This window comes from Camellia sinensis, chromosome 8, assembly GCF_055761805.1.
Source record: "Camellia sinensis isolate YWXY chromosome 8, ASM5576180v1, whole genome shotgun sequence".
Taxonomy (NCBI): Eukaryota; Viridiplantae; Streptophyta; class Magnoliopsida; order Ericales; family Theaceae; genus Camellia; species Camellia sinensis.
Genome location: NC_138968.1, coordinates 155,448,233 through 155,460,670, shown reverse-complemented (window position 1 = coordinate 155,460,670; position 12,438 = coordinate 155,448,233). Strand labels below are relative to the sequence as shown.

At 32.8% G+C, this 12,438-nt stretch overlaps 1 protein-coding gene across 1 annotated transcript; it reads left to right on the top strand.

Annotated features, from left to right (window-relative positions):
- Positions 1-448: 448 nt before the first annotated feature.
- Positions 449-3,039, top strand: LOC114259932 (scarecrow-like protein 32). Its single transcript, XM_028199954.2, has one exon. The coding sequence runs from the start codon at positions 948-950 to the stop codon at positions 2,253-2,255; it is 1,308 nt and encodes a 435-aa protein (XP_028055755.2). The 5' UTR covers positions 449-947; the 3' UTR covers positions 2,256-3,039.
- Positions 3,040-12,438: the final 9,399 nt, after the last annotated feature.

Here is a 12,438-nt window from a genome sequence, read left to right as displayed (position 1 = left end):
TATTTAGACAGAATGAAAATATTAAACTCATGCACTCTCTCTTTTCTTACTTTGCTTTACTTTCTCTTTTTTTTTTTTTTTTTTTTTCCTTTCCATTGCTTTACTTTTTTTTCAATGTAATTTTCTCTATTTTTTTATTAGGAGTTATTGCCTTTTATATGATAAGGAGTCTAAAATTATTAACCATAGGAGTGAGAATGTAATTTTTAAAATGTCAGAAGGTGGGATATAATTGGACCAAATCTCAGGGGTGTCAATGTCAATTACCCTTAAATTTTTATTAAGCTCGAACTTGAAGTCGAACTTGTTAAAATTTTAATAAATAAATCTAAAGATACTAAAATTTGACTTGACTCAACTCGTTTGCAACTCTAATTGTATCCAGAAAGATATTTATAATTCATTGGTGATTCACCAAATAATTAAACTAAGAAAATAAGTGCACGAACCCAAACAAAGGCATCAAGTCCTACTCGTCCGCTATAGCAAAAAAAAGAAAAAGAGATGGATAATTGGAACCCCAGGTAGCTAGTCTTGTCATTTTAGCACGTAAACTCATGGTTCAATTAACTATAGTTAACACACGCCTTTTTGGCTTAGCATCTTCAAAATTATTCAATAGCAACCTTTACTTGTGTATATATATGGCTTTATAGCTCAGCTAGTATATGATAAACTAGCTTTCAGCTCTATCCTCTCTCTCAACACAAGCACAGTTTTAAGCCTCTTGAGCTCACCTCATATTTGTTCATCCTGAAAATTCTCATCTACCAACAGAAAGTTTTTCAATCCCATACACGAATACCCATCGGACACGTGTCCACAAAAAGCACAACTGGGAGACCTATTCTCCTTTCTTCTCTGAAGTTATCAGACCTCCCATGCACGTTTCAGGGAAGGAAACTAAACCCTAATTTTCTTTTTAGTCATATATATAATTGTTAGCTATGAAAACAGAACTGAGAGGTACTAGAACAACACCCATTTCATTACAAAACCCTAGTCTCTTGAGTAGTGCTCAGAGCTCTCTATCGGGTGCACTCAAAGGGTGTCTCGGCAGCCTTGACGGAGGATGCATAGAGAAGCTTCTACTCCACTGTGCAAGTGCCCTAGAGAGCAACGATGTGACTCTAGCTCAACAAGTCATGTGGGTTCTCAACAACGTGGCCTCTGCTGTCGGAGACCCTAACCAGAGGCTCACCTCATGGTTTTTAAGGGCACTCATCTCTAGAGCATCTAGGGTTTGCCCTACAGCCATGAATTTTAATGGAAGCAACACCCTTCTTCAGAGGAGGTTGATGTCGGTCACTGAGCTTGCCGGGTATGTTGACTTAATCCCTTGGCATAGGTTTGGGTTTTGTGCATCAAACAGTGCCATTTTTAAGGCAATTGACGGGTGTCCTAAAGTTCATATCTTAGATTTTAGCATCACTCACTGTATGCAATGGCCTACTCTCATAGATGCATTGGGTAAGAGGGAGGGAGGACCGCCTTCGCTTCGAATCTCGGTTCCTTCATGGAGGCCTCATGTTCCTCCCTTGCTCAATGTGTCGAGTGAAGAAGTAGGTTTGCGCTTGGCGAATTTCGCTAAGTTGAGGGAAGTTCTCTTTGAATTCAATGTCATTGAAGATCACACATCCTCATCTGAAGAATCCTCTAGCTTTCACTATGACTCACTCTTAAGTAAACTCAATCCAGCTACCTTAAATCTTAGGGATGATGAAGTTTTGGTCATCAATTGCCAAAACTGGATAAGGTATTTGCCCGATGAGCAACAAGGGTGTGCTCGCGACGCTTTTCTTGAAATAATTAAAGGGCTTAATCCTCGCATTATCATCATAGTCGATGAGGACTCCGATTTAGGTGCATCGAGTCTCACTTCAAGGATTACTACATGTTTCAATTATCTTTGGATACCTTTTGATGCCTTGGAAACTTTCTTGCCTAAGGATAGTACCCAAAGAATAGAATATGAAGCTGATATTGGTCATAAGATTGAAAATATAATCGGTTTTGAAGGGATTCAAAGGATAGAGAGGTTAGAATCTGGAATTAAGTTGTGTCAGAGGATGAAAAACTCCTGTTTTTTAAGTGTTCCATTTGATGAAGAGACTGTTGGGGAAGTTAAGCTGTTGCTAGATGAACATGCCAGCGGTTGGGGAATGAAGAAAGATGAAGATATGTTGGTGCTTACATGGAAAGGTCACAACACGGTGTATGCCACAGCTTGGGCCCCTTGTGTGTTTGAGGATTGAGTATTTGTGTGGACTCAAGTCTCCTGATGGAGCAATTATTCACCTTCACGGGCAGTGATGTGGCCGTGCCACAAATAGATATGGACCATCCATCCATATGGTCCCATGGCGATGAATAATTTTTGGTCTTGCAGGCAAAATTATGGCGTGTTTTTAAGGTATTGGCCCAACAACTACAGAGTCATACATTTGTGTGAAACCTGTCAATGAATTCCATATAAATATGTGACTCTTGGGTTGTTGAGGCAATACTGGGGAGTATCAAATGCCTTCTAGTGTTAAAGTGTACATTAAGGGTCAAGAGATCCTCCGTTACCAAATTACTTAATTTTTCTGTTTCAATACAGTCGTTGTCATAGAATTATACAAGTATCACAAGATCTGAATATTTTAAAGTATAATTCAACAACGGTGGTGAGAAGAACAGAAAAAATTTGAAGATATAGGCTTCGTTTGGGCCTACCAATGGCATGCATGAGATGGATTATTAATATTTGGCGGTGGTCCAGTTGAAGGGGAAGTGACAAAACAGTGTTGTTTTTTTGGGTTTTGTCAAAAGGCTGCAATGGGTACAAGACATGATTCAAAAGGGCAGAGCTTTGTGAATAATTTTCATGTCACCTTTGTATTCGAGCTCTAGCAAATTGTCACGTGAAAGGCAAAGAGAGAACTGTACACATTGTCTCTGTATAAAGAAAAAGCTATCGCTTTGTTGTGCTTCTCATCTTTTGCAGGCTTTGTTTTCATGAAGTTCTTTATGTTAACAACAATTATTCCCCAGCTAGCTCGCTCTTTCTTAATCACAATGCATGTTATCAGAATGATCATTTACTTTCAGGAACTAGTGACATTATTTGAATAGCAATACCCCTATTAGAATTCGTAGCTATAATAATTGATGCTTTAGTTTAAAATAAAAGAATCATGAAAGCTCATATTGTATTATATGCAATTTCTGTATAAAAATTGTGTTGACGTATCATTACCCTTTAGTTAATTGTATGATTCCAAAGAAAAAGAAAACTAGAGTAGTGCTATACAAATAAACTTCTTTTACTAATTAATATGACACTTATCGTGTTAGTAAAATGGATCCCATTTTTTTATTTCAAAATTGATCTATATGCCACATCAATTTGTAAGAAAAATTTGACATTTTTTTATGCATGTTTAGCATTTTCCAAGAAGTTAAGGCAAGAATGTCCAACTTTGGTCAAGTATCTCTACCATTTGACACTTTATTTGTTTTACGATTCTGGCAAAGAACTAAGAAAATTATTATAAATTGAAATTTCCTTTGAATACTAGAAACATTCTTAGAGAATAATTCCGTAATGAAAATTAATCGAAAGTACTTGTAATAAGATTTGAACATATATATCAGAAAGTAAACTAGAACAACATTAAAATTCTCCATATGAAGTGTCACCTTCATGCCCAAAATTTACAGCTAACAGAATGTAGCAACAAAGAGAGTACAATTTTTTTTGATCAGCAATAAGAAAAAGTTTATTGATGAAAATAACATACAAAATATGAAATTACATCAATAAAGATGAGGCAAGAGCAAAAAAGCATCAAAGTGAACCCTCTAAATCCCAACTAGGTTGGCACTAAAAAGACACCCTATCATTTGTTAGCTCCAGCCAAAAGTTGTGAGTGACCAACAAAGCAAAAAGAGAAAAAGCAAACAAGGTAGCCTTCCTATAGATACAGCAGCAGTAAAAACAAAGCAAGGCAGCAAACAGCAGCATAAGGCAGCACAGCAGAACAGAACAAAGAGAGTACAATGTGATGCTCAGTGCCCCCACATCAAGCAAAATGGGCCTGTTTTCTGTCATATCATATCCGCTAAGACATGGATGAAGCACATCATATGGTCGGAGATTTTGGATTCTATAGGAACAAATTAATGTGTTTTCGATAGTTTCTTTACTGAAGAATCAGATCTTATAAAGTTATGTTATACAGTGTTTTATAAAGTAAAATGTCAATTGCTTCGTGTAAGTGTATATGCCTATGTACTTTTGAAATTAATAGGTTTTACTTTTGAAATTTATTATTCATTAGGTTTTATTGATAAATTTATCAGTCTCTCTTATTTTTATGAATAAATTTACAATGATAAATTTATCAATAAGAATTAATTGTTGAATGTCCCTAATAAAAAAGGTCTTATATTCTTCAATTTATTAAGTTTTTTTGGTCCTCTTCTTTTATTTGACGCCCTTATATATCGATTTATGCTTGAATATTTTCCATTGCATAATTGAATGACTATAGAAAATTTTGGTTTCAGTACCAAAAACCACGACTTTAGTATAAGTTTTGGTGTCCAGCTACCAATCATTTTTCTAATAGAAAAAGAAAATGAATTCTTTTCAATTCGGCATCCAACTGTAGAGTTTTGCCGGGCCGATGGCTCAATACAATAATCCAAACTGTTGTTGTCATAGAATTTATTAAACATATTGTTTATACAAAAAATAAAAGTTATCAAATATCAATGAATACATGATTGAATCACATTTTTCTTTTTCTTTTTTTTTAAAAAAAAAAAATTCTAATTTTGTGTTTGAATCATAGATTTGTATAAGAATTTGAAAAGGGCAAAAACTATTAAAGAACATTTAACTTATATTTTTTTTTCACATTTTCATTGTCCAAATGCAGCTTTAAAAAAAAGGGAAGTTATTGGGTACTCCTGGAATACAGTCGCGTGGTACTTCACGATATTATGATTGATAAAAAATGTGAGACTTATGATTTTATGTTAAATGATTGAGGAACATGAGAGGTATGGTAAATAATAATTAGTGAAGAAGTATGAACACCTACTGCTCTAAATTGTCTAATAATTTTCCAAAAATTATTCACACGAAACGTATCTTGATGATAATAATAATAATAATAATAATAATAAAGGGCCTACAAATTGGGCTCGCAAAACACCAAATGAAAGCCAGCGATGATACGAAAAAGACTTTACTCGTTTGGGCCAATACGACATTGAATGGGGCTTTAAGGCTGTGTTTGGTAAAATTCTCAAATCATAATTTCACCCTTTCATTTATACCTTTCATTTGGATAGAGTTTTGAAAATATAATTCTACTATACATTTCAAAACATATTTTTCTTTCACGTTTGGCATATCTCTCTTTCGTCTTCTCCATTCTGAAAAATAAGGGTTTGAATTTTGTATCTACTCGGTCATCCTCTTGGATATACCCCCGGACGTCCAGCTGGTTGGCCAGAATAGTATAAATTTATTTATTTATTTTTTTGCAATTGTCAATCGCCATCTGTTGTTTGAAAAAAAAAAAAATTATATTTGTTTTTAATATTTTTTAAATATAGAATTCATTTTTTTTATACCAAAATAACAACTTATTTTTTTGAATTGAATGTTAAAAAGAGTTTGGTTATGATTTTTGAATAGAATTTACAATAGAGTTTTGAATTGTGCGTTTGATTATGAGTTATAACTTTTTGAATTAAGTTCTGAAAACTCTTTTCAAAACTCATAACTAAACAAATTTTCTCAATTGATATGTCATATCAAAAATTCAAAACTCAATTAAAAAATCTTTTCAAAACTCATAACCAAACAAATTTTCTCTTTTCAAATCATAATTCCAAAACTCACAAAATCAAAATACAACCCTATTATCAAATCATAATTCTAAAACTCTACCAAACGCAACCTAAATTTCTCCATTTTGGGCCAATAAGCACACTTCATGATTTTCGAATAGTTACGAGGAATTTTTTTCTTCTTTGATCTCCAAAAAAAAAAAAAAAAAAAATGCAAGTTGTGTGGCCCTATTTCAATGAGCTTTTAAAGGCCCTCCATTCATAAATTTAAATTTTGTTTAGTGAACAATTTAGGCGTTGAAATTATTTGTCCAAAAGGACAAACTCAAGTAAGAGCATCTGCATCAACTTCTCTATAATGGCTTTGAACTTATTGTAGAGAGCAAAAACTATGAATATCAGTTCCATCAGACTCTCTATAATCTTTGTTCATTTTGACTTTGTTACAGTGCCTCACCTGATTTGTTGAGGCACTGTTCATACGGTAATTTATTTTTTTATTATCTTTTTTGGAGTAAAATTGGGCCAAAAAGCCATGGCCGGTCGTCTATCCAGATGTCTTCCCGAATGTCCCGTAAGTGTCCTGTAACAAAGAAGAAAAATGTCCAAAATTAGCCTGACCAGTCGACTGCCCGGTCGACCTCCCTGTGTGATTGTATTGTTGTTGTTTGCTGTTCTTCTGGGACTAATCCATCATATATTTAAATTGAAAAAGATAAAAGAAAAAAAAATAAAATTTTAATAAAATAAAATTTTAAAATAGAGAGTTAGATGGAGTGTGTACATAAAAAAGAGACTAACTAAAATACAAAAGTAAATTTTGAATTATAATTTAGTTTAAAATTTGCTGAAATTGATGCGGATGCTCTAAAATGATCAAAATATTCTTACTTATATATATCTCCCAAACCTAGTAGACTCGCACACGCTCTCTCTACCTCTTTCTCATCACAGACCAATTGAGGCGACATTCGATGACAATGCTACAACTTCGACCTCCCCGTCGACGACTCCCCATCCGCCGCCATCAATGACGGTGAACCACCGCCTATTTACCACAGCAACGACGACTTATGCGCACCACCGTAGACCATAGCCTAGATCGGTCTCGGCCGATCATTTGATTCGAACTTAACAAGCACAGAGATCTGAAGCAGTGGAGATCACAGATCACAGATCTGAAGCGGCCCTACATTTCAATCTCTCTCTCTCTCTCTAGTTTGATTTTCTAGATTCGATCACTGTTATTTAATCTAAAAGCAGATTCAGTCATTTTGATGATCAATGATTTTTCTCAGTTCATAGCTTGTAAACCACCATTTCTTTTGGCTCTATATAATTGCAGCTGTTGAGGTAGACCTAAGAAGCGCGGATTAGGTATGTATATAAGCTTTTCTGTTTGCAATGAAAACAATGAGCTGGTCCTTGATGCAGTTGTAATTTCAAGAACTACTTATATTCATGGTTTGAAGCATGCTTCGGGCAATTTTGTTGTAATCATGGATGCTGACTTATCACACCATGTAAGTATGTTTTCTTGCATTTAAATGACAATTGAGTTACTTTGGGAAAAAATTAGGAACATATAATTTGAGTTATAAATCCAGCAATCCACCATATATGCTCTATGTGAACATTGGGGTAATTTCTTTGCCATATGCATTTTTTTTGTATCTCCTCATAGTTTGCAGATTTCCACGTGAAGTACATTTACAGGCATTTGTTTCTGTTTGCCATATTTTCTAATATTCAATGTCTGGTTGTTTTGGTTCTTGTTCCGCAACCAAAGTACCTGCCAAGCTGTCTCAAGTAAGAAAGCTTCTCAGTTTTCTCCTCCTTTTTGATTGTTGCTATTGTTATAATAGTGGATGAACGTATAAAAATAAAAACAAAAATAAAAATTGAACATATATATGCTTATGTACTCTATTGTATTTGAGTGTTGGTAGTGGGACATTTCAACAGATAAGGGTTGGTTTGGCAATCTATTTCAACCTATAGAATTTGGTTTTGCTTGGTATTTCAACAGATAGACAAAATTTAACAAAAAAATGAACAGATACAATTAATTCAGGAGAAAAAATTGAACAAATAATAAAATTTGGACAAATATTTGAACCAAGAAGAGAAAAAAATTAAACAGATAGTCAAAAAAATTAAATAGATAGTTAAAATTTTTGAACAAATAGAAAAAAAAAATTGAACAGATAGATATGAATTTGAACAGATTGTTAACGAAAAGTCAACTGATAAAAAAAGTTAACAGATAAATTAAGGGATAAAATTAGATACAAAATGTCCTTCAAAAAAAAAAAAAAAAGAAAAAACTTTTTACCAAATTATTTCACAAATAGTGAACTTCTCACTAATAAAAAAATATTCACTAAACCTAATATTTTATAACCTCATTATCTTAGACTTTTCAACAATTTTATTGTTTTTAAACATATGCAAGTACTTTATTTTTAAGCTAGAAGCTAGAATAATATCAAGCAATCGTTGACTCTAGCACGTTCGTTAATAAAATTAGTTATTTTTAATAAGTACAAAAGTAAAAAATTTCAAATGCAGCTAGAGTCAAACCAAGCAAAAAAATAAAATAAAAAATAAATAAAAAAGACATATTCCGTTGTTTGGATAAAAAATTTTTATTGTATTTTTTAGTATTTAGCATAATAAAAAATAAAAGTCAATGAAAAATAATTTTTACGATCAATTAAAAATAAGTCTATTTGAATAAAAAATAATTTTCACTTTTAAAAGATGAAAAATATTTTTTGAATTAAAATTTGACCAATGTCATCACATCACCACCACTATTATCACTCTTATCTCTACCATCACACCGCCATCACCATGACCACTGTCACCATCACAGTTACAATCACTATTGACGTCGCCTTACCACCATGCCACCACCTTCATCTCCACCTTTCACCTTCGTTTCACAACCACCACCAAACATAGGAAAAATATTTTCACAGTAAAATATTTTCAAGAAAAAAAAAATTGTGAAAAATATTTTAAAAAAATATTTTTTATCCAAACAAACGAAGCGTAATTCCCTTTATATTAAGAACAAAATGCACATATGAATAAGTTTGAGAAACACTATGGCAAATCAAATCAAATATGTCCAAATATATAAATCTGAACTTAGAGGTGATTTGAAAAATTGGTTAAAAGTTAATTTTTAATTTTTTTTTAATCTTTTTATATGTAAAAAATGTAAGAGGTGATAGAACCTAAAATGGATTACAAATTAAAAACTAACTTTTAGCTAGCTGCTCAAAAAGATCCTTAATACTGCCCCTTCAACTGTTGGTTATTTATCCGGTTTTAATTATTTATCTTTAAACTAGTTTAAATGATATTAAATTTTAAAAATAATACACACTTTACTAATTTTTTTTTTCATTATTATTTTTTTAAACCTCTCGCAAATGGAGTGCGAGGCTAAAAATAAAAGATGATTTCTTAAATTTTATTACTTAATTGACTTGCTTATATTTGTTGAATTTTCAGCATGATATTTTGGTTTTTTTTTTTTTTTTTCAAAAAAAAAAAAAAAAAACGAAGTGGTTTTAATGCATGCTGTGAGGCGTTTCCACCTCATTTCATTTTACTTTTTTTTTTCTTTTACTTTTGAATATCCAAAAAATGATTGGCTAATGATTTATAAGAAGGGTAATACTAAGAGCAACTCCAAGGAAGAGGCATCCTGTTAGCTATTTTAGCTAATATCATCCAAATATTCTCCTCTAATGGGCTGGCTAAATGGCTTCCTATTTTCCCTCGTGTCTTCTTCGCTGGCTTCAATTGGAGAGTGATTGAAGGCTCTCCAAACTCGTCTCTCCCGTGAAATCAATCTACTTCTTCAGTGCGAAATCGATTTGCTCCTTCAGCGTTGTTTGCAACTCCCTCCATCTGACCTCTTCCTCAAGGTATGGATCCTTCTATCTCTCTGTCTTCCCCTTCTATGCAACTCATAAACCCTTTCTCTCCAAGAAAAGCAATCTGCAATCGTAGAGGCTCCAATCTGATTAAAAATTCCGTATTTAATTTCATATTTATGCCATATGGAGTATAGACAACTTGAATGCAATACACATCTTCCTCTATATAATATAAAGCATCAAAGTGCAGACCAAAATTATGCATTTGAATTTAAAGCAGTGTCAATATACTGTTTACACCCGTCTGAAAGACCAACTTATCAAAGGCATTTGATTTAATGAAAGTAAAAAAACTCCTCACAATGGGGACTGAATGCCTTTCCTTGAATATAGATGATGTTTTGTTTATGAATTTTACTTTCAATGATCAGCAATCTGGACATAAAGATAAAATTAGTTTATGAATAAGGACCTGCAAATCATTGGTCAGCAATTTCAATGTTTGTAGTTTATAAAATATAATCCCATCAGTTTGTAATGGAATTGAAAGAAAAAAAAGGGAAAAAGAGAAAGGTATTTATTCGTTTAAAGGTGACAAATTAACAAAAGAGCTAGATGTTAGTGGATTTTTGTCTCTATTTTGTTGCCACCTAGTTGGACAGTTATAATTAGTTCCATGTTTGGAAAAAAAATCATGTAAGGAAAAAAATGAAGAGTTGTATCTTACCATTATATTCGATGAAATAAAACTATGATAAAATCTAATGCTAATAGCACTCCTCAAATCAATTTGATTGTTCTGTGAAAAAGTTATTGCTAGTAGTTGAACTCCTCCATGACCCTGTTTCCCTAATACATAATCCTAATCTGTAGTAAATGAAGATATTCGTTTTATTGTTGAATCAGTGGTCCTGAAGATTTAAGTAGCTGAATACTAATGTTGAAAATTTAATGATGAGTTTGTCCATAGAGATTAAAATATAAACTGCTACTCAGTAACCATGTTTAACATTCAATGATAAGCCAAGCATCTTTGACGGTGAATTTCAAATTCAAGTGGTAACTGGTTGTGCATTATTAAAACACACATAATAAAACATTCATTTGAAAAACTGCTAACCCAAGCACTTAATTTAGTTGTCAAACATTTTCTTAGTGCCATACAATAGCTCTATGAAACTTGCAACAATATCACCCATAAATAGGTTTATGCGGGGGTTTGCTTGTGGAAAGACCATAGATTAAGGGTCTAGAGGGTGTGCGAAATTTATGGCATTTGCAGATAAATAGGTATGAATTGGCTTGATTAGTGGGTGACAGGTTGCTAGACTGGATGTTAAGAAAATTGGTTGCAAGATTATTTAGTTGCTAAATTAATGGTCAAAGAGTAAGAAAAAAGGTTAGGTTTGCCAAACTAGGACATTGGGATGAAAAACTAAAGAAATTAATTGTTAGTTGAGATGGTATAAAGAATAATTGTTAATCTTAGTGTGAAGAATTGGCTTTGCAAATTTGTCAAGGTACTAAACTTTGCTTGTGAATGATGATATGTTTTTATCATTGTATGACATGTTAAACCAATGAAAATCAGTTGAAGATAATGTCTTTATATATTCTGGCAATTTGACGTATGCGACATGTATATTGTGAAAATCTTGAAGGTTATATACCTTCTCTTTTGTTAACTTACAACCGACACATACTAGAGAAAATGTACATTATTTTAACATCTGATAGACAGAAGGATTTGATAACCTTCTTTTGAATAAGTCATTTGTTTGTGAAGAAGGGTTGATTGTCATAATTTTCTTCACCTTGAATAATATATATGACCCATGATAGGAACTGTACAAACCAAATGTCATATACAGTTGGTTAAGAGAAATTTGCGCACACATATCATCATTTCTGTTTAAACTTGAAGCATAGAAACTCATCATGGATGACGCACAGTAGCATATTTTTATTTTTCTTTCCCTTTTTTTTTTTTTTTGAATTACTTATTTTTGGTTGGAAATCTTCCAGTAAAAAGATATGAAGTGTTATATTTATTGTTAAATACTGCTATTTCACTTTCTAAACGAACCTTTATCATGCAATCCAGAGATGTAGTTTATATTTGTTTGGAAATTTACTTAAATTGTAAAAGACATGATCGTGTGCTTTGTAGAGCCTCTCTAATCATATGAGATTGATGAATTACCTTTGCTTTATGTCAGAGAAGGAAAGATTTTCAGTTTTAAAATGTTTCACCAATTCCATGTAGGAGAGTTTCTTTTGATAGAGAACCTCCCTTTTAGGTCTAGTTGATGGCATTCTAGACCCCTGTTGGGGGCAAGATACTTCTCACTTCAGGCATGTAGTTTGTCATGAAACAATATTTGCCTAAGAAGTCTGAATGCTTTATTTACCAACTTGTTCTATTGATTTTTTGTGAGATCTTATATTTGTGGCTTTGCCTTAATAATTAGGGGCTAGTGCCCATGTGTTTATAGGTAGTTTGGCTTTTTAGCATTTCGATGTACCTCTAGCCTCTTTTTTTGGGTTAGTGCAAGAAATTTTGTTCATTTTGCAGGTGTCTAGTTGTCACGACCCAAATCTGCCCCTATGGATTTAGCATCATAACCGGCCAGTAATCTGTGATTACCGAAGGCCTGCTTAATAGTAATGACAATAATACAGAGTAAGGGGC